The following is a 25,234-nucleotide window of genomic DNA, read 5'->3' on the forward strand; positions in this document are numbered from 1 at the left end:
TTAGCTGGAAAAGAAACATCTAAATTTATAAAACACATAGGAAGAGAAAGCCTATCTATATTATTATCTGTCTTCTGACGGAGATAAAGGAATGGATAGAGAGGGGTATCCCAAGGCTTTACCTTAAAGAACCCTGATGGCTTCTAGTTCTTTTAAATTGTACCGATTCCTATCCAACACTGTTTTCCCAACCTTCCCCATTTTAAACTGTTTCACGTAATACATTTTTATTCTAAACCAGTTTGATGAAATTTAGGAGGTATAGCAACTAACCTAAAATCATTACTAACCTATTTCATTTCAATATTTATATACCGCTTAAAGACTTAAGTGATTTTACAGTTTCACTTTACAGGTACTGGGTCTGTCTCCAGTGGGCTCACAATCTAGGTAGTACATTGTACTACTGTTGTACCCAGGGCAACAGAGGGTTAAGTGACTTGCCCAGGGTCACACGGAGCTGCAGGATCTCAACCAAACACTCACGTGCTTATAACTTTGATAAAGTTAATGGGATCAATTATAAATCAATTTTTAAAAGTTAATTTTTGAAACAGATCTTGTAGGGGAAAAATGTACTGCTTAATGCTTCTGATAGAATGGTGTGACCATACTGAACAAAACAAAGTATCTGTTTTACTTTCAAGGCAGTGTGAAAGGTGCTGCTAAAAGCAAACATTTTTGATGGCAGCTAGCCTTGAATATCTAATATAATAAAACGCACCGTGAACGTTCTAATGAGGACAACGTTCTGTGAAGCCATCTGACGTCACTGAAGCTGTAGGGTTCGTGGATTCGTGGTGTGAAGCCTCCCTTCAAGCCAGCCAGCCAGCCGTCTCTGCCCCGCCCTCGCGACAAAACAAACAAATCCGGAAGCGAAACGTCAGGGAAGGAGGCGGCGCTCCCGACGTCTAGCCTTCCCTTCGCTGTGTTCCGCCTTCAAAATAAGGCGGAACACAGCGAAGGGAAAGCTACACGTCGGGAGCGCCGCCTCCTTCCCTGACGCTTCGCTGCCGGAAACGCCACGGAGGTAAATTGAAAAAGAAGAAAAAAAAACCAAAACGATGCATGGATGCGAAGGGGGGGAGGAGAAGAGGGCGGGCCAGGCTGGGACATGGGATAGAGAGGAGCATGGATGCGAGGGGGGGGGGGGGGGGGGTCATGGAAGGGAGAGATGGGACTTGCTGGAAAAGGATGAATGGAGGCGGCAGGGGCCAGAGGAGCATGGATGGGCATGGATTGGGAGGGCAGGGCTCAGGGAGAGAGGGGAATTGCTGGAAAGGGATGAATGGAGGGGGCAGGGGACAGAGGAGCATGGATGGGCATGGATTGGAAGGGCAGGACTCAGGGAGAGGGGAATTGCTGGATAGGGATGAATGGAGGGGACAGATGGGCATGGATGGATATGGATTGCAGGGCAGGCCTCAGGGAGAGAGGGGAATTGCTGGATAGGGATGAATGGAGGGGCCAGGTGACAGAGGAGCATGGATGGGCATGGATTGGAAGGGCAGGACTCAGGGAGAGGGGAATTGCTGGATAGGGATGAATGGAGGGGACAGATGGGCATGGATGGATATGGATTGCAGGGCAGGCCTCAGGCAGAGAGGGGAATTACTGGAAAGGGATGAATGGAGGGGGCAGGGGACAGAGGAGCATGGATGGGCATGGATTGGAAGGGCAGGACTCAGGGAGAGGGGAATTGCTGGATAGGGATGAATAGAGGAGACAGATGGGCATGGATGGATATGGATTGCAGGGCAGGCCTCAGGGAGAGAGGGGAATTGCTGGATAGGGATGAATGGAGGGGCCAGGTGACAAAGGAGCATGGATGGGCAAGGATTGGAAGGGCAGGACTCAGGGAGAGGGGAAATGCTGGATAGGGATGAATGGAGGGAACAGATGGGCATGGATGGATATGGATTGCAGGGCAGGCCTCAGGCAGAGAGGGAAAATGCTGGATAGGGATGAATGGAGGGGGCAGGTGACAGAGAAACATGGATGGCCATGGATTGGGAGGGCAGGGCTCAGGGAGAGAGGGGAATTGCTGGAAAGGGATGAATGGAGGGGGCAGGGGACAGAGGAGCATGGATTGGGAGGGCACGGCTCACACTCTCTCTCTGATATACAATGTCTTTCTGACTCTCACTCTCACACACTCTGTCTCACACTGTATCACATTCACTCTCTATGTGCCACACAGTCACTCACACACTCGCTTGGTCTCATACACTCACTCAAACAGAGAATCTGTGTCTCACACACACTCTCTCTCTCGCCCACACACACACACTCTCTCTCACACTGTGTCTCACATACACACTTGCACACACTCTCATTCTCACACACACACTCTCTCACAAACACACTCACACCCAGACTCACTCTCTCTCACACACACTCACACTTTCACTCTGACTCTCAAACAGTCACTCTCACATACACTCTCCCAAACATACACACTCCGAGGAAAACCTTGCTAGCGCCCGTTTCATTTGTGTCAGAAACGGGCCTTTTTTACTAGTTTTTTCTAAAGAGCCTGGAAATGAAGGCAGCTAAAGACCATATGGCCTATCCAGTATGCACATCCATACCATTTACTATCTCTTCCTCTCCTTTAGAGATCCTATATACTTGTCCCAAGTTTTCTTTAATTCAGATACAGTATTCGTCTCCACTACATCCGCCAGGAGGCCTTTCTACATATTCACCATTTTTTCTGTGAAGAAGTATTTCCTTAGGTTACTCCTGAGTCTATTACTTTTCACCTTCACCTTATGCCCCCTCATTCCAGAGTTTCCTTTCAATTGAAACAGATTTGTCTGTTGTGCATTTATACTATAGAGGTATTCAAATGTCTATCATATCTCCCCCCTCTCTTCCAAAGTATACCTATTGACATCTTCAAGTCTGTCCCCATATGACAAAGACCACTGATCGTTTTAAAAGCTGCCCTGTGGACCGACTCCATCCTGTTTATATCTATTTGAAGATGCAGCCCCAAGAACTGTGCACAGTAAATGAGGTTTCTCCAGAGACTTATACGGAGGCTTTATCACTTTCTTTTTCCTGCCTGCCATTCCTCTCCCTATGCACCTAAGAATCCTTCTGGTTTTTGCCATCACCTTTTCTACCTGTCTGGCCCCCTTAATCATCACATATGATCACACCTAAATCCTATTCCTCTTTCATGCACGGAAGTACAGTATATTTACCCAAATAACCCGCGCGTTATACGCTATTTTTCAAATTGCACAACCCCTGCATGTTATTTTCACAAGTGCATACCAGTTTATTTTTACATGTTGCAGACCTCAGTTTCTTATTTTTTCTGTGAAATGGATTTAATGTTATGGGTTAAAGCTGATCTCACGAAAACTTCATTTGAGGCAGGTATTTTCCAAAATCAAGTGCGAACAACGGTGAATTACAGTCTTACGTCACAAGAACAAAATGAATTTGATTTAATGTTACATTAAATTTAAGCCAAAAGTATATTGTCAAAATGATTCACAAAATTTATATGATGTTAAAACTAAAGAGCATTAATGTATGAAGAACTATAAATTGGTAAGAAATGACCCTGTCACAGCTGCGGCCATGCCCCTGCGTCCGGGACTCATCTTTATCGTTAATGTGGCTCAGGTTAGTTGAAGTTCAGATGCTGCAGAGGCAGCATTCACACCCTCAGAAGAAGGGCTAATGGTCACTAAAAAGAGCAACATCTGGTGGATGAAATTAAAGCTGAAAGGAAACCTAGTGGCATGACTCCCATCCTCAGGCCAATTGTTGCAATGACCTCATTATGAACAGCAGCAGAAGGGTTTATTAAACCAGGAGAAAAGTTTCCAGCTAGATGCAAATAAAGACTGTCTATGAGTGAGATGGAGACGGAGATATAAGGAACTACTACACGATACTCATTCTTTTCATACATTTTCTCCTTCGCAGGCATATCTAATACAATGAAAATGACAAAACCTTCAAGGTTCTAGTAGACTATAAAGCACATACAATGTTATCTTAGGTTCTGCTGTTTACTAACCTGCAGTGGCAGTAAAGGTCCTGTTCATATCTAAAGATGATGATCGGGAATGTGAGGCATGAGGTCTAGGAGGGGGTGGTGGTGGTGGTGGTGCAGTGGTATCAGGAGAGGTTCCTGAATGTGACCTGCAAAATAATTTTGTTACATGAACTACTACTACTGATAATACATTGCTTACTGTATACACGAGTCAAGTTTCAGCGTTGTTTCCAAACTGATGTTGAGCAGAAAAAAAACTCCCTTACCATTTTCAATTACTACTAACCTTTGCCGGGTCACATTATTTCCAATCTGCTCTGGGTCTGAAGTGAATGAGTCTGAACTACTGTAACCATCTGCTGGAAAAAGAAAAAAATACACAATTACAAAAACTCTGTACCCATCCACCCACTCATTTGGCTTTCATTACACAACACTAAATTTAATCAGACACGATCCATAAAAAAACAAGGAAAAAGAAATACACTTAACTGTGAACAACCTTTATCTGGATCAACGCTTGTATGGTAAACTGCAGTTTTACAACATTCTGTAACTAGACACAATTCTATAACTAGGCGCACTCAACACTAGTTCCTTTAAAGGCATTTGGGTGCTATGATTCCATTATAGAATGCTAGCTAAGTCTGCATCACTGTGCCTACATTTAGGCATGCCCACTTAGGCCATGTCAATAGCAGGTGTTTATGCGTGTACCTAATGCAGTACTTTAGTGTGTAACTTACAGTATTCTGTATGTTACGCATGTAAATACTCTTGTCTGTGCCAATGCTCCTGCCCTGTGAATGTTTCCCTTGCATCTACGTACTGAACAAGTTGTGCACAACACTAAGGGCCACATGGTTAGCCTGATTCTATAAAACAAAGCCTAAAGTTAAGTGCAGTTTATAGAATATGCCTATGCACCGTTCTTGCGACTAAAATTTAGGCATACACATTTAGGTCACCTAAAACCAGGCCTAAATATTCCATAATAGTGCATACAGTTTTTTGAAATGCCCATAGCCCACCCATTCCATGCCTCCTTTTTCACTGTGCAAATTAGAATTTACGTGCACCACATTGTTGAATACGCTTACAAAGTTGTGCACATAAATTCTAATTAAAGTCAATTAGTGTCGCTAATTGGTTAAGTACCAATTATCGGTGCTGATTGGCTTGTTAATCAAGTTGTGCGCACAATTTGGCCATGCGGCCAAATTAGCGCACGCAACTTAAGGCACCATATATAGAATTTGGGGTAAGTAATATATTACTGGTAATACATTACATTTTATATTTCAACAATTTTTATTGATGACCAATCCAACAAGGCAAACATCCAATACTTAGAAAAGGCAGAACAATGATCATACACATATTCAAGAACCTTGACACTTTGCAGCACATCATCCAGTTTTTTAGTGTATTCTAATACAAAATCAACTCTCCCATACCATCACCAAACAACCCAGCCAGCACTCCCCCCCCCCCCCCCCCCCCAAGAAAAACTGGCTGAAGCTTTGACTGGGATCTTGGACTCTGATAGACCCCAGCTAATCATCAATCGCAAACTACACCCCCCCCCCCCCCCAAGATGAGCATTATATGAACTACCATCCACCACTTAATTTGTAAAGCAATTCAAAACCCGACTGCGAGCCTTGTGGGAAATGGTATACAAATAAGACTCCCAAATGAGCAGGAAGGATTTGTGTCTCTTTGGATGACATCTAGCACCATACGACTCCTACATAATCAATTCATGTAGCTTGTTCCTCCAGTACCAGAAACTTGGTGATTGTTCTCCCAGCCAATGACTCAGGATGCATTTATTCTCCAATATATATGCCTTCTGCAAGAATGGGATTTTCCCCTTCCCCCTGGCTCCCATGGAGGCTGTATTATAAAGTACCAACCCCTCAAAGGAAAACCTAAGAGGATGCTCAAGCACCGACTGGCGATACCAGACCATGCCTGTCCAGAAAGATTTAATCTGCAACACTGCCAAAACCCATGTAACAAAGAGGGACTGCTGGATTGACCCTTAGGACACTGAGGGGTAGACACATATCCTGAATGGAACGTCCCTTGTCGTGAGAAATATGCTTAGTGCATTACCCGAAATTGGCATTCCAGTTGTTCCGCACTATTGACCGCAGCCGGTTTTCCTCATAGAACTCCCCACAAAGATGACATGACAAGAGGACGCCCCAACTCCTTAGCCCATGCCCCCAACAATGCCACATAAGATTTACCCAGTAAGTATGCACTAAGTCTCTTATGAAACCACGAAACTGACACCTGACCCCGGGCATTCCCTTCCAAGAACTCCTAAAGCTTAATTCCCATTGATAAGCCAAGAGTCAACGGAGCAAAGGAACGCACATAATGAGATTAATTGCAAATAGGCAAAACAATCTGATGCCCCACAAGAAAAACGCTATATAAAATCCAACAGAGAACCATCCGGTTGCAGCAGATGTTCTACCAAAAAATGTCATGCGAGTCCCAAAGACAAAAAATCACCAAGTTCAGCTCTGGACAAAAATCAGAATTACCCACTATGGGTAGGAGAGCTGTACAATGGGGATTCCCGCCCCAACTAAGCAGAAGCTCTTTCCACATAACCCACAGGGCAGGAGCGTATCTGAGGGTCAGCGATAGGGGGGCAGGGGCTAGAGTGAGGGGGCACATTATAGCCCCCCCGGCCGCCCCCCCCCACCGCCGTTAACCCTCCCCCCCCCCCCCCCCCAGCGCCGTCACCTACCCCCGCCGCGGTCCGCTTCCTCCTGCCGGTGCCTTTAAAAATATTACTTCAGCTGGCGGGGGACCCCAACCCCCGCCAGCCCAGCCGAGGTCTTGTTTTAAGTTCTTCTTCCTCGTGCTGTTGAAAGCTGCAGCCTGCATCCCTTCCAGTTTTGGACGGAGTCTGACGTTGCAGCACGTTGACATCCTGCACGTACAACGTCCTGCGACATCAGACTCCGTCCGAAACTGGAAGGGATGCAGGCTGCAGCTTTCAACAGCACGAGGAAGAAGAACTTAAAACAAGACCTCGGCTGGGCTGGCGGGGGTTGGGGTCCCCCGCCAGCTGAAGTAATATTTTTAAAGGCACCGGCAGGAGGAAGCGAACCTCGGCGGGGGTAGGTGACGGTGACGGCGGGGGAGGGTTGACGGGGTAGGGGGGTCCAGGGCGAAATCTGCGGGGGGCCCAGGCCCCTGTGGCCCCACGCAGATACGCCCCTGCCACAGGGGTCTCAACAACAGGCCAGACTTAACCCTGGGAGACCTGACCACCCTGCATGAAGGAGGTAGTGGAAGTGCCAAGGATGAAAATAATCCCGCTCAAAGGCTACATCTGTGAACAATGTGGAGCCCAGGACCCAATCCCGATATGCCTAATAAGGCACGCCTGATTATACTGCCTAAGGTCTGGCAATCCCAATCCACCAATATACCCTGACCCCAACTACCCAGAAGAAAGGGCCACCATAATTTGGCCTTATGCCCATTTCACAAAACATATCCCAAAGTCTTTTTCAAAGAAGCGATATCTCGTCATAACAGGCAAAGAGGAAGTGCTTGAAGTGCAAATAGCCTACACGGAAAGAGAACCATGTGAAAGAAGCAAATTCTACCCATTAAAGACAGCAGTAAACCGTGCCAGGTCTCCAACTGTGAACTGGTCTCTCGCAGTAATTTGCCAACATTTAGGCAATACAGAGCAGTTGTATCCATGGTTAATAAAATGCCCAGATAACAAAAAGAGCCCTTTGCCCACTGTATTGGGAAGAAAGCAGACCAGGTCACTTGTAAAGCAGCCAGACTCCCTAATGTATGTACAAATAAGTACCTGTATACAATATGTAAGCCGCATTGAGCCTGCCATGAGTGGGAAAGCGCGGGGTACAAATGTAACAAAAATAAATAAATATTTATTTATTTATTTACTGCATTTATATCCCACATTTTCCCACCTCTTTGCAGGCTCAATGTGGATCACAAATACCATAGTGGCGATCGCCATTTCCGGAACAAGAAATACAGAACAATGTTCCAATCAGAGTATATAGAGTACACAGTAAATTAGAATAAAATCGGTAATCAATACATTTCAGGTGCTGAAATCAAGGGTAGTGAAAAGCGTTCAATAATGACAATGTGATAAAGTAACCAAAATAAGAATAATTCAATGTTAACTAACTCTGGTACAGTTCTGATGTCCTGTTTTTTTAAAGAAGGGTCATTTTTGATAAGTCTAGCAGAACCCCGAGAAATTGCCATACTCTCTAAAACTTTCCAGCAGGGCGGGAAGAGATGTCTGTGGATCAGTCAAATACACAAATATATTTGGTGGTGTGGAGATAAGAACAAATTCTAAATACAAAACTTCCACCCAATACAAAATTACAAAATTACAATGGTATATGGGGAAAAGCCTCAAAGAGCTCCCAGATCCAATATCAATCTGTCGGAGCTAAAATAGACCAACTGGTCTTCTCTTCATCATAGGCAAAAAACCCTTATAGGCAGCCCTAGGACAATTTCTTCTGGGACCGCAGTAAATTTTCTAAATTTTTTGTTATTTGAAGATAAGAATTTTTAAAGATAAAAATCCAGTGGATCAGAAGACATATGAACTCAAGATAACACCACATGCAGATCGAGTTCAGTAATTTATTGTCTACTCTGCCCATGCATGAAACTATATGTAGGACAAACTTCCAGGCCCTTACATGTGCGCATAATCGAACATAAAAGCGCCATAAGTTCTCATAAAATAGGTCTACCTTTGGTCAAACACTGTATTGATCTAATGCATGATTTCAATGATTTGAAATGCTTTGTCCTACAAGAAATTTTAAAATCTATGCGAGGAGGCGATCATCAAAGACAATTACTACAAGCTGAACAACGTTGGATTTTTAAATTGCACTCTTTAGCACCGCGAGGTCTGAATTCACGATTGGATTGGTGCTATTTCTTTTAGAATATCCAATAAGAGCTTTTTCCTGAATTTTTGATTGGACAATTATTAGTTAGCGTCTGACGTCAGATATTTTACTTATATCAGTGAAGCAACGCCTCCCGAGGTCAGACATGTTGTATCTGAAACGCTGTGTAACGAGTTCCAAGTACTGTGCTGACGGCTTTATAGTAAGAATTTTTTTGTTAAACAGTTAATGCTGCACTATATTAATTCTTGTGTTTGTATCCCCTAGTAATTACCCGAGACCTTGAAGAAGCAGCGAAACGCTGGCCAACGTCGGCTCAGGGTAACCCAACAGGGAACAGCACAGCATGAAGCAGTAGCAATACTGAATATCAAGCAATAAAAAGCTAAGTGCATTGCAATATAATACGCTTTATCTTTAAAAATTCTTATCTTCAAATAACAAAAAATTTAGAAAATTTACTGCGGTCCCAGAAGAAATTGTCCTAGGGCTGCCTATAAGGGGTTTTTGCCTATGATGAAGAGAAGACCAGTTGGTCTATTTTAGCTCCGACAGATTGATATTGGATCTGGGAGCTCTTTGAGGCTTTTCCCCATATACCATTGTAATTTTGTAATTTTGTATTGAGTGGAAGTTTTGTATTTAGAATTTGATCAGTCAAATACACCAGTAAGTCATCTACAAAAGCAGCAATTTTAAACTCATGTCTAGCTGTAAAACCCGTAATACTGGTATTGGCCAAGATCTCGCGAATCAGGGGGTCTAGTGTTAATACAAATAAAAGAGGAGACAGAGGGCACCCCTGCCAAGTGCCCCTTTGGATCTCAAAAAATTCTGAATTCTTCTCATTTGTGAAAATCTGGGCCCTTGGATGGCTGTACAATGTCTCCACCGCTTTAAAAAATAAACCTCCCCCAACCCATAAGCTCTGACAGTCGCACAGAAGAACCCCCACACCACTCTGTCAAAAGTTTTTTCTACATCAAAATGAATGAGTGGTGCGGGAGTATTCTCCACACGAGTGGATTCCAAACCCTCCCGCTCACAAACCCTACCTGTGGCTCCGCAATTAAGGCAACAACTGAGCCAGCCAATTTGAAAGAATTTTAGCCAACATTTTTGTCTCATAATTTAACAGGGAAATAGGTTGACAGGAATCCAGTCGCTCTGGATCCTTCCCAGGTTTTAACAAATACACGATTCTAGCCAAATTAAGCTTCGCTGACATAAAACCCCACTCTATATACACGTTAAAAATGGATGTCACAATGGGTACTATTTCATCTATGAGCAGCTTATAAAATTCTCCTGAACCCATCCGGGTCCAGGGCCTAACCCAACAGGCTCTATCGAACGGCATAATCTACGGATTCCCTTGGCAGATCAAGACTGGCCAGGTAGATATTCCCATCCATAGAAGGTTCCATGGGTTCAGAATATAAGAAAGAATAGAACTCATGCAATGTTGACAGGATCCCAGCATCAGAGTGCCTACAATTCCACCCAGTGTCCCAATTTACTAGCAAACTGATGTACCAGGGTGTTTAGGGCCTGTTGAGCCTCCAACAAATGTGCCTTTGTGGATAGAGTAGGATGGTGACCATAACGCCTCCACGAAATTGTTACTTGTCTCTCCAAACGCCAAATCTCACTCTACCGAGCCTTTTTCTGATGGCTCGAATAGACAATCACCTCGCCTCTCAATACCACTTCCAATATGTTGGCATTATGATCACCACTGACCAGCACAACCTTTTTATCCTTTGCACCAGGGTTCTGTGTTGCCATGAGAATATGATCCAATATAGATCCCCAACTCACTGGATCCTAGACCAGCTGCTCCATGAAGCAGTCATTCATGGTACCTAAAAAAAATAAAATTACTTCCCCAGTACATTCCTATGAGACATTTACACAATCAACACAAGGGTAATTGAAATCTTCAATTATATTGCCATTTTGCTAGTTTTCCTAATTTATGATAACATTCTACTGTCTGCTTCCTTATTCTGGCCAGGAAGACAGCATAATACCCCCACCAGACATAAAATGTTTATCCATAAAAGATTCCACAGTCTATTTTGTTATCCTGCTGGACTTATCCTGCTATCATAGCATCCTCCTCTTTCATCAGGTCTCTGAGATACCTACTATGTCTATATTTTTATACAGTACCATTCATTTTCACTCTGCAATCCTTTTATTTCCGGGGGGGGGGGGGGGGGGAAATAAACCAGCCTGATTTTCCATTCACAAAGCCTGATAGGCTTAGGAATGCTGCAGAGGCAACATTCATAGGCCCTGGAAAGAGATGCCTGTGTCATGGCAGAACAGCAACATCCAATTCCAACTGAGCTAGAAAGCCGAATGAATGAATGAAATTGCTCAAGCCCACAAAGACGCTGCCAGAAAGCTCTGAAATTCTACTTAACTTGGCATCATTCAGTCATGAGACCCACTTCTGAGAAATGATGAACCCACTTGTCTCCAGAGACAACTAGTATTCTGACACCATCTGTATTCCACATGTTGACATTTAAGAGTCTATCTTATGATTTTGTGGTATAAGCAAGGTGGTTTTTGTAATTCTTACCGGCTGTATTTCCTGCTACAAATTTCACAGATGAAGTCAACTTATTTTCTTCTGAAAGCTCAGGAGACTTTACAAGTAAAGGGCTAGTAGGATTGGTGGGATCTGAAAAAGAGATAAATGAATATTTAAACAAAGTGTAAAATTTAGATGATTCATGTATAACTGAGTTACTCACCTGTATCAAATGTCTTATCCTTCTGTGAACATAAGGATAAAAGTTTTTAACAAAAAGGTGACATCTAAGAGCCATGCAGGTAAGACTACAGCTTAGAAAAAGTTTCTGGGGACCTTTAACAGACACTACTGTGTATGTATTCGAGTTCCAACTGTGTGGGACCTCCTCGGTCTTATGAAAAAGCTTAAAGTACGAAACTCTTCCTTGGGGGAGGGGCGAGACTGGTGAAAGGGTGTTGAGGACTTCCTGTCCACAGAGAATACCTGCCTCGAGTAAGCAACATGGTTTCTCTCAGACAAAAAGTCCTCACAACTGGGAATCCATTCAACAGAATAAAACGGAAACCCATGAAAGATGCAGCCAACTGTCAGACACCAAAAGTCATTTTGGTGACAACAATCTTTCATTCAGTCTTTTATTCTTTCTTTTTTGAAAAGGGAAAAGATCAAGAAAAGAGGAGTGTAAACTAAAGAGACCAGGATCGCCCCACTTAAACTGCCCAAGAACAGCCTGAAAGGCAGCCTGAGAAAATGGGCTTTAGGAAGGTGGACTTGGATGCTAAATGTCAGATTCTGGAGGATAGACTGGCCAAACTTACTGTCATATAGAAAGCCCCTTTCTATACAATAAGGAGAAAGTAATCTAGCTCACAGAGGACCAACTCAACTGAGCTAGTGATGGAGCTATGGCTCTGATACGACCTGCGAATCCCCAAGCCTGCATAAGCATAAGGTAAGGAGATGCAGACTACTAGCCAACTGGAAAGCATATATTTGCAACAGCAGTCCAAGGTTGATTGGAATTTAAAACTCAAAAGGTTGGACAGATTTTCTACTCCAAATAGAAGGCTAAGGCTCTTATGCAACCTAATGTGTTAAAGATGTGCTCATCACTCTGGGTATGTGGACTAATGAAAAATGTTTTAAGGATGATTAAAGTGAAAACATCTTTGGCGGGAACTTTGGATAAGTGAATAGAACCACCCTAATTTAAATTTGATATAGTGCCTATTTACAAATAACAAATCAAAAAGAAATGGATAGAATGAAAGTAGGAATGGGAGAAAATATAGGTTAGGATGGAACAGTACTGTTAAGGGCAGTTTTCATATTCCACTACCACGAGGCAAGTGGCTTCAGTTAAGTTTCCTCCCCAAATACAGCTCACTAATGCTGCATGTTGAAGTGACCACAACCATAAATAAGACCTTAAAGGGTCAAGTACCTCAAATCACAAAGCTCTTGTGATTTGAAAAGCGCTTTCGTTAGCTGGGTTCGAACAATGCACCGGTCCTAGGATAAAACAGATGGTTTAATGTTTCAAAGGCAGCTCGTACATCCAAAGAATGATCAAACTTTCAAGACCACAGTCCAAACCTATCTTTATCTACCAATCTGACGAGGACTAGTTCTATCCCAACACACACAGGAAAACCAACTAGTCCCAGGGCTGCCTCCAAGTACGTTTTCAAACTCAGAGGGACTACTTGTTTGAAAACCTTACCAATAAGAAGGGAGTTAATTAATTAGCCTAAAGTTTTCTGCCTGAAAAGTGGTCTGTGTAACATCCTTCAGTATTAGTAATTACTGCCTTCTTCAAGGTAGTTGGAACTATAACCCCTCAGAAACAAGAATTCATAAAATCTGTCAGTAGAGTGGCTTATGCCTACTTTGTCTCCTTTAGCAACCAAGCTGGAACAATAGCCACCTTTTTATCTAAGATACACCATAAGTCCTCAATCTGAATTTCTAAGAATTTATCCCAAACATCTGATCTCTTTCTAACATCCACCTCTCTATGGTCTTGACTACTCTTCATATAATCTTGTAAAGCTTTCTCTCTTTTTTTCATATACTCAGCCCTCTCCCTCTATAGAAGATGTAATAGCTTGCCCTTTATTCTCAAAATGCTGTACTGAATTCCTACTTTGGATCAGAACTGGAGTAATTTTCTGTTTTTAGGTAATGCTAATAGATTTATTTATTTGCTGCATTTATATCCCACATTTTCCCACCTATTTGCAGGCTCAATGTGGCTTACAATATAATACAACAACAATCACATTGATGGAATAAGAAAGTCAGAATATAGATAACAGATAAGGTGCATAAGAATATCATGGCAATCATATTAACGGAGTAAGAATTTCAGAATTGTTGCAATTAATTTAGATCATTCATAGATCTTTGCAATCCCTCAAGGGGTTGGAATACACGGCTTACTTTGTCTTCCCCTGTCAGAAAAGTTGCAAGATGGCCCAGTTTCACATTTTAACATGCTTCAGACATAGAAGGCAAAACCCTGTCCCTCCTTGGATACTTGGTTGTCAGCCTAGACATTAATTATTTTGCTGGCCAACCAGTCTCTGAAAACAATTATATAATTCCATATAGACCTTAACTCCAGGCGGTTTGTTTGATGAAGATTTTCCTGACGGACCAAAGGCCCTTACTGTGAAACCCATCTGTGTGGGCGCCACAGCCCAGTCTGGATGCATCTGTGGCAAGGTTGATTTGTACAAGAAGTATTTGAAAGTGATACCCTTCATCAGATTGGCTTGATTCATCCACCAGGACAGAGATCCTGAGAGGTTTAGTAATGCAGACTACATCTTGCAATCTGAGGTCCCGAGTCCACTTAGGTTGTATTGTCCACTGGAGCGGTTTCATTCTGAGAAATATCAAGAGAATTATGTGTACTGTCAAGGCCATGTGGCCTAATAACACCACCATACCCCATACTAACATCTGCTGATTCAATAAAATTGTACGTATTGCAGATGCTCAGGTGGTGATCCATTCATGGAAGAAAATCCATTGTCCGAGTTGTATCCAGCAGATCTCCAATAAATTCTAATTGAGGTAACAAACTTTTGTGTAAGCTTATGATAAAACCTATTGAATCCATCACTTGTAGGATTATGTGCTTGGGCTTTTGAGCTACTTTCTAAGATGGGCTCTTCACTCACCACTCATCAGATAGATGGAAAGACATGCTCACTCAAGTTTATGCAGATGTGCAGCTTTCACAGCTAGACTTTGTATAAAATTGATGCATGGCCAAAAGGTAGGAAGTGATACTGGTAGTGGTGTTTTCCTATTACAAAATCGAGATGTATCTCTATGTTGGTATAGGCTTCTGTCAAGAGAACACAACCAATCTCCTTTTAGAACAAACAAGTTTCAAGTTTTATTTATTCTTGAAATATTGCCCTAAGAAATACCATCTGGGTGGTTCACAATACAATAAAATCAAAGAAAATGAAAGGAACTACAAATGTCAATAGGAGAAGGCGAGACTAGAACAGAAAAGCGGCTGAGAGCATAGAGGGGGAGGATACAACAGACAGACTGCTGGTGATAACTGCCAACCCTAGGGGGCGCGAAAGAGAGGAACTTTCTGCATAAGGATATTCCAGTTCAGATGTGAAAAGCATCCCAAAATAAGAATGTTTTTAAGACTGATTTGAAAAGTGAATGAGAGGGCTCTAATCTAAGGGATAGGAGTAGGGAATTCCATAGAGTGGGAGCTGTTACACTGAAAATCCGGGAACAGATAGTATCTGGTCTAATAAAATGAAAAGAGGGTACCAGTAAGCAGTTTTGCTGTGAAGACCAAAGACATCGCATAGGAATGAAAGGAGTCAGGAATCGCGAGAGGTATAGTGGTTGTTCAGGATCACGAATCTTATGAGTTGGAACCAAAATTTTATATGTGATCCGATGAGCGACTGGGAGCCAGTGCTCCTGACCTAAAAGTGGGGTTATATGATCAAATTTACAGGAGATAGTGCCCAGGGACACTGCCTTGACTTTTCTCAACCCCCCCAAAAAACTTTTCAAGCCCCTTAGGTCTAGGATGGGACAGAACCCTCATATTTTTCTTGTGACCTCTTTCCCCTGATAGAACAAGTTTAACTGTATTTGTCTCTAGGAAAGAAAATACTTCTTTGGTAAGTTCCTTGGTGCTATGAGTTTGACCAAGGTGCCCTCAGTTAGCAATATGGTAGAATATCAATGCCACACAATCTCTAAAACCCAAACAGCTGGAGGTTATAAGAAGCCAATGGTTTATATAAAACCTTAGCATCTCTCCTACAAGAAGGCTGTCAAGCACGTTATGTTCTCATGGAGCCAGTCAAATCGATCCCAGGTTTCACTGCTGAGTCTGTCTGGGGAGGAGGCGGCTATGCCTCTGAATAGCGAAGATACATACCTGTAGCAGGTATTCTCCGAGGACAGCAGGCTGATTCTCACATGTGGGTCAGCGTCCAGGGCGGCCCAGGAAACGGCAAATTATTTTAGAGCAAAATCAAAAAAGCTTTGCCAGAGCCTTCTGGTGCGCGAACTGCGCATGCGCGGACAACTTCCCACCCGTCGCGTGAGTGTTCCCGCTCAGTTTAATCAAAAAGCAAATAATAAACAAACAACAACTACAAAGGGGAGGTGGGCGGGTTTGTGAGATCTGCCTGCTGTCCTTTGAGAATACCTGCTTGTTCCCTAGCAACCAGACTTACTCAAAACAATGAACATTGGTCAACTGGGCCTCGCAACGCAGCCATGGCTCTAACATTGTGAGCCGTGACATGGCCCTCCAGAGTCAGCCCAGCTTGGCCGTAAGTGAAGGAAATGCAATATGCTAGCCAATTAGAGATTGTGCATTTTCCGATGGCGACTCCCCTCCTGTTGGGATCAAAAGAAACAAACAACTGGGCAGACTGTCTAAAGGGCTTCGTCCACTACATGTAAAAGGCCAATACTCTCTTGCAGTCCAAGGTGTGCAAACTGCTTTCGCCAGGGCGGGTATGAGGATGGGGAAACAATGTTGGCAAGACAATTGACGGGCTAAGATGGAACTTCGACACCACCTTTGGCAGGAACTTAGGGTGCGTGCAGAGGACTACTCTGTTGTGATGAAACTTGATATAAGGTGCATGCACTACCAAGGTCTGAAGCTCACTGACTTTACGAGCTGAAGTAACAGCCACCAAGAAAACGACCTTCCAGGTCAAGTACTTCAGATGGCAGGAATTCAGTGGCTCAAAAGGAGCTTTCATCAGCTGGGTGAGTACGATGTTGAGATCCCATGACACTGGTGGATTTTGACAGGGGGCTTTGACAAAAGCAAACCTCTCATGACGCGAACTAAAGGTTGTCCAGAGATAGGCTTATCCTCTACACGGCTTATCCTCTACACTAATCACACTAAGGTGAACCTTTACGGAGTTAGTCTTGAGACCAGACTCTGATAAGTGCAGAAGGTATTCAAGCAGGGTCTGCGTAGGACAAGAAAGAGGATCTAGGGCCTTGCTGTCACACCAGATGGTAAACTTCCTCCATTTGAAAGAGTAACACCTCTTCGTGGAGTCTTTCCTGGAAGCAAGCAAGACTCGGGAGACACTCTCTGAAAGACCCAAGGAGGCGAATTCTAAGCTCTCAACATCCAGGCCGTGAGAGCCAGAGACTGGAGGTTGGGATGTAGAAGTGACCCCTTGTTCTGAGTGATGAGGGTTGGAAAACAGTCCAATCTCCACGGTTCTTCGGAGGACAACTCCAGAAGAAGAGGGAACCAGATCTGACGCAGCCAAAAGGGTGCAATCAGGATCATGGTTCCGCAGTTTTGCTTGAGTTTCAGCAAAGTCTTCCCTACTAGAGGTAAGGGAGGATACACATAGAGAAGGCCTGTCCCCCAATGTAGGAGAAAGGCATCTGACGCTAGTCTGTCATGGGCCTGAAGTCTGGAACAGAACTGAGGGACCTTGTGATTGATCTGAGTGGCAAAAAGATCCACCGAGGAGGTGCCCCACGCTCAGAAGATCTTGCAGACTACACCCGTGTTCAGTGATCACTCGTGAGGTTGCATTATCCTGCTCAGCCTGTTGGCCAGACTGTTGTTTACGCATGCCAGATAAGTGGCTTGGAGAAACATGCCATGACGGCGAGCCCAAAGCAACATCTGTATGGCCTCCTGACACAGAGGGCGAGATCCGGTGCCCCCCTGCTTGTTGGTGTAATACATGGCAACCTGACTGTCTGTCTGAATTAAGATTACTTGGTTGGACAGCCGATCTCTGAAAGCCTTTAGAGAGTTCCAGATCGCTCTTAATTCCAGGAGGTTGATCTGCAGACGTTTTTCCTGAAAGGACTAAGCTCCCTGAGTATGGAGCCCATCCACATGAGCTCCCCACCCCAGGAGAGATGCATCCATCGTCAGCACTTTCTGTGGCTGAGGAACTTGGAATGGTCAAATTGGATCGAATCGTCGTCCACCACTGAAGAGAATTCTGAAAGCTGGTGGACAGTTGGACTACATCATCTAGATCCCCCGCAGCTTGAAACCGCTGGGAAGCTAGAATCCATTGAGCTGATCTCATAGGTACATGTGCCATGGGGATTACATGAACTGTGGAGGCCATGTGTTCCAGAAGTTTTACATCTGCTGAGCCGTGACCTGCTGAGACACTCGAATCATGGACACCATGGAGAGAAGGTTGTCCGCCCTTGCCTGGGGAAGATAAGCTCGAGCTGTCTGAGTGTTCAACAGGGCTCCAATGAATTCCAATTTTTGGACTGGGGTGAGATAGGACTTGGGATAATGTATGACGAATCCCAGTAGCTCTAGCACACGAATAGTCATTCGCATGAACTCCAGAGCACCCTCCTTCGAGGTGCTCTTCACCAGCCAATCGTTGAGATAAGGAAACACATGCACGCCCAGTCTGCGTAGCGACGTTGCGACTACAGCTAGGCCAAAAGGCAGTACACGGTACTGAAAATGCTGTGTTCCTAGCCGAAATCGAAGATACTTCCTATGAGCTGGAAGTATCGAGATGTGGGTGTAAGCATCCTTTAAGTCCAAAGAGCATAGCCAATCATTCTCCTGAATGATAGGAAGAAGGGTGCCCAGGGAAACCTTCCTGAACTTTTCTTGGACTACAAATTTGTTCAGGGCCCTTAGGTCTAGGATGGGACGCATCCCCCCTGTTTTCTTTTGCACAAGGAAGTACCTGGAATCGAATCCCAGCCCATCTTCCCCTTGTGGAATGGGTTCGGCCGCTTGGGCCTGTAGAAGGGTGGAGAGTTCCTCTGCAAGTACTTGCCTGTGCTGGGAGCTGTAGGACTGAGCTACCGGTGGGCAATTTGGAGGCTTGGATTCCAGATTGAGGGTGTATCCTAACCGGACAATTTGAAGAACCCACCGGTCGGAGGTTATAAGAGATCACCTTTGGTGAAAAAACACTAACCTCCCCATAACCGGCAAGTTGTCCAGTACAGACACGTTTACTAAGGCTATGCTGAACTGGAACCAGTCAAAAGCCAGTCCCTTGATTTTGCTGGGGAGCCGCAGTGGCCTTAGGCGCACGCTGCTGATGAGAACGAGCGCGCTGGGACTGAGCCTGGGTAGGCTGCCAAGAAGCAGGACTGTATCTACCGCCTAGCATAGAAATAGGGAGCACCCCTCTTCCCTCCAAAAAAACCTCCTAGATGAGGCGGCAGTAGCAGAAGACGCCTGGCAGGAGAGAGAATCCATAGCATCATTGTGCTTCTTCAGCTGGTCAACTAGATCCTCTACTTTCTCACCAAAAAGGTTATCCCCTGGGCAAGGAACATGCGCCATCTGCTGCTGGACCGAATGATCCAGGTCAGAGACATGCAGCCATGAGAGTCTGCGCATCACTACCTTGGGCAGCAATCCTGGATACTACATCAAAAGTGTCGAATGTACCCCTGGCCAGGAATTTTCGACACGCCTTCTGCTGCCTGACCACCTGGCGAAAAGGCTCGGCTTGCTCCGGAGGGAGTGCATCAAACAAGCTAGACAATTGCCTCACTGACTTCCGCAAGTGGATGCTCGTAAAGAGCTGGTATGTTTGGATTTTGGCAGTGAGCATAGCGGCCTGATACGCCTTCCTCCCAAAAGAGTCCAAGGTTCTAGATTCTCTGTCTGGGGGCGCCGAGGCATAGTCCCTAGTACTCTTGGCTCTTTTGAGAGCGGAGTCCACCACCATGGAATTTTGAGGTAGCTGAGACTTCACCAATCCAGGCTCCCCGTGAATCTGATATTGGGATTCAGTTCTTTTCAGGATCATGGGATTAAACAGAGGGAAGGACCAGTTTCGCATAAGGACTTCCTTCACTATATTATGCAAAGGAGCAGTTGCAGCCTCTCTAGGCAGAGAAGGATAATCCAGGACCTCGAGCATCTCAGCCTTGGGGTCATCCTCAACCTCCATAGGGAAGGGAATAGCCGCAGCCATTTCCCAGACAAAGGAGGTAAAGAATAGACTCTCCAGTGGAGAAAGTAGCGCTTTAGAAATGATAAGTAGTAGTAGTAGTAGAAAGTCTCCTTTCTGGTGGAGGGGAAGGTTCAGAAGGATTCCGATGCTTATGCTTCTTGGTCTTCCCCCAATGGACAGCATCACAGTCCTTCAGCGCCAACAAGGACAATGTCGGGTTCGATGCTGACTGGTCTTGGAGTCTACTCTCAGTGCCTGATGTCGAGGGTGGTGGAGACCTCCTCGATGCTGGATGCTGAAAATCATAGCAGCCACTGAGGTCAATATATTGGCCTTCGAGGAACCTAAAGGCTTCTGTTGAATCTGCTGCACCCTTTGTGTCCTCAGCTGCATTTGCAAACAGAGAGAACAAGAGTTAGGCTCATGGTTAAGTCCAAGGCACCCAATGACCCAGTTGTGCGGATCAGTCATCAAAATCACCCAGTTACACTGTGTGCACCTTTTGAAGCCACTGGGGGGGTCTTTTTTAGACATCAAGAAAAGGATTGTAGGCAAATTAAACTCCTCAATTTTGAACCGGAAAAAAGGGGCAATGTTCAAAACGAGGTCAGAGCTCCAGCCTAAAAAGGCCTAGCAACAAGAAAAAATAAAAGGAAACTTTAAGGGCCAAAAAACTAAAAGAAATTAAAAGGGTAACTGAAAAATGGGTAAATTAAAGGAAAGAATGATTTGAGGGGATCGAAAACCTGCACATCAGGCAGGAAGGCACCAGTGCATAAGCAGCGGGATGCTACTAGAAAGTTCCCTGTTAATACCGCTAGTCAGCGTCCACACCAAGCTCTCAGCTGTGAGAATATGAAGGTTTGCTTGTCCTCTTCAGGAAAGCAGATATATCTTACCAGTTCTTGGGAAAACAGACTGATGAGGTCCTGCAAAATGACAAGGCAGGACCACGCAAGTATGCAACGTAGGGTCTTTTAAAACTTCCAGAAGGTTTTTCTAAGCTGTAAAATTTATCCATGTGGGCTCTACTAAATGAGCATGTTCCAGGAGAGAATAAATTTCAAGAAGGAAAACATCCCTGGGTCTAGGACTACTATCTGAAACAATTTACTAGTTCTGAAAACAGAATTTTTGACTAGCTAAAACATTTAAGGAAGAAAACCACAGTAATAAGAAAGATGGAAACTCAATGTTCAGCACCCAATTACCAAGAGAAAAAAAAATCTCTTCACAAATACAGGGTATCCCTATAACCAGGCCCTCCAAATGACACACTGATTACAATTTATAACAAATTATGTTATTCCATTATTATTCTTCCTCTCTGTACATCTATATGCTGTACAAGCTGGCATGTTTGAAAATATAAGTGAGATTAAATAAAAATGCTACCAACAATAAAGAACGACAAAGTGGATGCAGCAGCTCACAGGTCTGCTTTGTTTTGTTTTGAGTGTAATGGATGACAGCTGTGCGGGGAAGGTGAAACTGAGACAGACCTAATTGGTTTCAATGTGTAGATGTCACTTGGTCTCCTGTCTATTAAACCTCCGTGGCAGAAACAGCTATTGCTGAGTAGTGGCCTTCCTTCAACAAGGGTGGGACACAGCTGCAGGAAGGCCCTCGGGTTTGGCTGAAGCAGCCTGCTATTGCTAAAAGTGCCGGCATTGTACAGATCGTGGCAAAAAGAACTTTTAAAAGAAGGAGAGGTATGGGATTGTGGGTGGCGACACCAATGCATGAGATCAGGCCCCCTAAGTGTGTGAGCTGGAGAAGGGGCCCGACTGCATGTGTCACACGCTAAATGTGTGTGACTTGGTATGTCCGGTACTCTGTTCCTAAAGCCTTATGGAAACCTTTCTGGTTGCTTGGTTGTGCTTCTATGCATGCTGGGATGAGCAAATTTCCCCCCACCCACAGAATACCTGTCTGCCTGCCTGTGTAGCTCTCTTGAAGAAAAGGAAGGCAGCTGTTAGGGGCCAGTTTGTTGAGAGACTAGAATCTCTCTAGGTTAAGGCAGTAATCCCACTGCTTGTTTCTCAAGCCTTAGCATTTCAAGGTAATTTTTCACCTCTTAAGTATTTACCTGTTACCCTGCCCAGCCCCCTCTCAGTTTCTATCAGAAGAGTTGGTCACAGAACGGACTCAAACTGTAATGACAGTACCCTTATTCCATCACATCTTACTGTAAGTGTGTTTTTCCTTATTTTGTGATCCACCGTATTAAAGAGAACATTTGCCGTAAGAGTTTGGAGTCTTCTCTGGTAGTGGAATACTTGGGTTTAAGCTGACTAAATATTAGGGCTGTACATTTAACACATTTTAACATGTTTACTGGTGTTAATAATTTTAACACATTATTTATAAAATTAATATCCTACCTAAACCTAAGCGGCTAACAATGTAACATTCACAAATTCACATATAACACAAATGACAATACCTACTGTTTCCCAACCAACCAGACACTTTAAAAAGTCTTGCCACAAGATATTAAAAGGCCTGAACAAATAAGCGAGCCTTCAGAAACTTCTTAAAATGTCCAGCATTAGTACATTAATCGCACCAAGCTGCTTGCTCCTGGTTCCACTAACTAGCTTTCTCGCTTTCGTCCTCTCCCAGAATCTTCCTCCTACCAGCATATTTTTCTCTCCTACCGCTGCCCCCCTCCCTCCCCGGTGCTCCTGCAGCTTGTTCAGTCCTACCCCCCTACCCTTGCAGCCTCCCCCCCCCCTCCCCCCCCGCATGCAGGAGGGAGGAAGCCTCTGGGAGAGAGTCACAGGGTGGTAGGAAAGAAAAGGCTGCCGGGGGGGGGGGGGGGGGGGGGGTAGGAGAAAACGCAGGGTGGTTGGAAAGAAAAAAAAGCAGGAGCACCCGGGGAGAAGAGGGGAAGTGGAAGGAGAGGAAAATATGTCAGTCAGGGGAAGGGGAGGAAATTCAGATCAAAGTATCCTGTCTCCTCACTGGATTGTATGTGGAAATGAGATGGTGCCCACAGAGGACAGGGCATGGGAAGGGAAGGGAGATGGTGCCCATAGAGAGGGAGGGAAGGGAGATGGTGCCCACAGAGAGGAAGGGAAACAGAGAAGAGAGGAGATGGTGTCCACGAAGGGAAGGAGAGATCGGAGATGGTGCCCACGGAAGGGAGAGGAGGACAAACTGAAGGAAAGAGGAGATGAGATGGTGCCCGTGCATGAAGGGGAAGGCAAGGGAAGAAACATGACAGATATAAGGAGGAAGAAAAACAGCAGAAAGTTTGAATGTGAAAAATGTATATAGAGGAAGAAGTGAAGAGAGGAGGAGAGAAAAGAAATACTGAGGAGAGAGGAGGCCCTGAAAACAGAGTTCACAGCATAGACAGAGGAACAGAATCAGAGACAAAGAATAAGATGATTAGAAAAATAAAATCACCGGGCAGCAAAGGTAAGAAAAATGCCTTTGTTTAAGAACAATATGTCTGTCTTGAGAATTTACATCTGCAGTCTATATTTTGCACTATACAGGTGAAAATATGAGGGGGACACTTTATGCGATTAATCGCACGATTAAAAATTTGAGTGGCGATCAATCATGTGGTTAAACCTTTTTATCGATGTACGGCCCTACTGAATATATAGTTGCAAGAAGAGATTCAATATAGAGTTCAATACAAGGTGCAACCAAATTAGGCACTTGAGGGTAAGCAGGCCTATTCACTTAAAAAAAAAGTAGGTGCCTAACTTCTATTATAGGCTACTAAAGTAACAAGGTATTAATGTACCTCACATTTAGGTACTCACACTTATGACAGCCACAGAGCTGATGTAAGTCTGCCACCTAAGTGTGGCAGGGGACACATGTATTAAGAGTGTTCTGTTAACTTACCTTGGTAAGAGGCAACCCCACCCACCCGCCTCTGTGTAAGCCCCCTTCCAAAAACATGCCATGTAAATTAAGCAGGTATTTGCAGAATTGCACTTAGGTGCCCTGACACGCATAAATGCTATTATACTAAACATTTGCGCATATATAGTGCATGTAAAGATGAGCGCCTAAGCTACAAAACTGCCCGCCCTGTGTGTGAGGTCTATGGAAAAAATACGAAGACAATACATTAATATGGCAGCTAAAGAAAACTTAGGAACAATTCTTTAAATGGCAGCTAAAAGAACCGCACTAAGTGCTATTTTATAAACAGCGCTAAAAGTTAGGTGCTGTTTATAGAATAGAGCATAGCGCTGGGTGGGATCTGTGCCTGGTGTAAATCCTTACATCTAAATTAGGCACAGATCCCCCTTATTCTATAACATCGCACATAAATTGTGGGAACGTCCCCGATCCACACATGACCCTCCCATGGCCGTCAAACTTAAATGGAGAAAAGCAATGAAGTCCTATAAATATAAATAAGGTTTAGTACGAATCACGCACCAAGTAGCCAGGGAATGACCTATACCCAATGGTACCTTCTGATTTAGTGCCAAAAGGTCTTTCTTTGACAGCCAGGGTATCAGTGGTAAATTTTTAGCAACAGGCTCTCTCCCCGGTCCACCTCTGCGCCCCCCCCCCCCCCCGTCCACCTCTGCGCCGCCCCAAAATTGCAGAGCTGGCTATAGCCGGGGGGGGGGGGCGCAGCAATGCATAACTCTCTCCAGGAAAAAAAAAATTAAATGATCCCAGGTTCCAATCTAATTCATGTTTAATGTGGGATAAAATGCCATAAATAAGTAAATAAATATAAACTTTTAATGTTGAGCACCCGATTCTCAAAGTGAACATATTCCAAACACTATAATGAAAATAAAATGATTTTTTTTCTACCTTTGTTGTCTGGTGACTGTTTTTCTGATCATGCTGGCCCAGTATCCGATTCTGCTGCTATCTGTCCTCTTAACTCCGTTTCCAGGGCTTCCTTTCCATTTATTTTTTTCCTTTCTTCTTCATTTCTGGTCCTCAACTTCTGCCTATTTTCTTCATCCATATGCAGTTTTTCTCCTCTCTTCCCTCATCTCATCTCCTTCCTCACTCTTTCCTCCCCTCCATCCATGTCCAGCATTTCTTCTCTCTCCCCTCCTCTCCCCTGCCCTCCATCCACCCATGTCCAGCGACCCTCCTCTCCCCTGCCCTCCACCCACCCATGTCCAGCCACCCTCCTCTCCCCTGCCCTCCATCCACCCATGTCCAGCGACCCTTCTCTCCCCCTGCCCTGTATGCACCCAGCGACCCTCCCCTGCCCTCCATGCACCCATACCCAGTGACCCTTCTCTCC

The 25,234-nt window shown here is 44.4% G+C and overlaps 1 protein-coding gene across 1 annotated transcript in view; it reads right to left on the minus strand.

Annotated features, from left to right (window-relative positions):
- Positions 1 to 25,234, minus strand: part of REPS1 (RALBP1 associated Eps domain containing 1) — a 294,751-nt gene that overhangs the window by 65,370 nt on the left and 204,147 nt on the right. The window contains 3 exon segments of the mRNA XM_030198532.1: positions 4,043 to 4,167; positions 4,308 to 4,380; positions 11,573 to 11,674. Of these exon segments, the coding sequence (XP_030054392.1) occupies positions 4,043 to 4,167; positions 4,308 to 4,380; positions 11,573 to 11,674 (300 nt within the window).

The sequence above is a fragment of the Microcaecilia unicolor genome, chromosome 3 (assembly GCF_901765095.1).
Source record: "Microcaecilia unicolor chromosome 3, aMicUni1.1, whole genome shotgun sequence".
Lineage (NCBI taxonomy): Eukaryota > Metazoa > Chordata > Amphibia > Gymnophiona > Siphonopidae > Microcaecilia > Microcaecilia unicolor.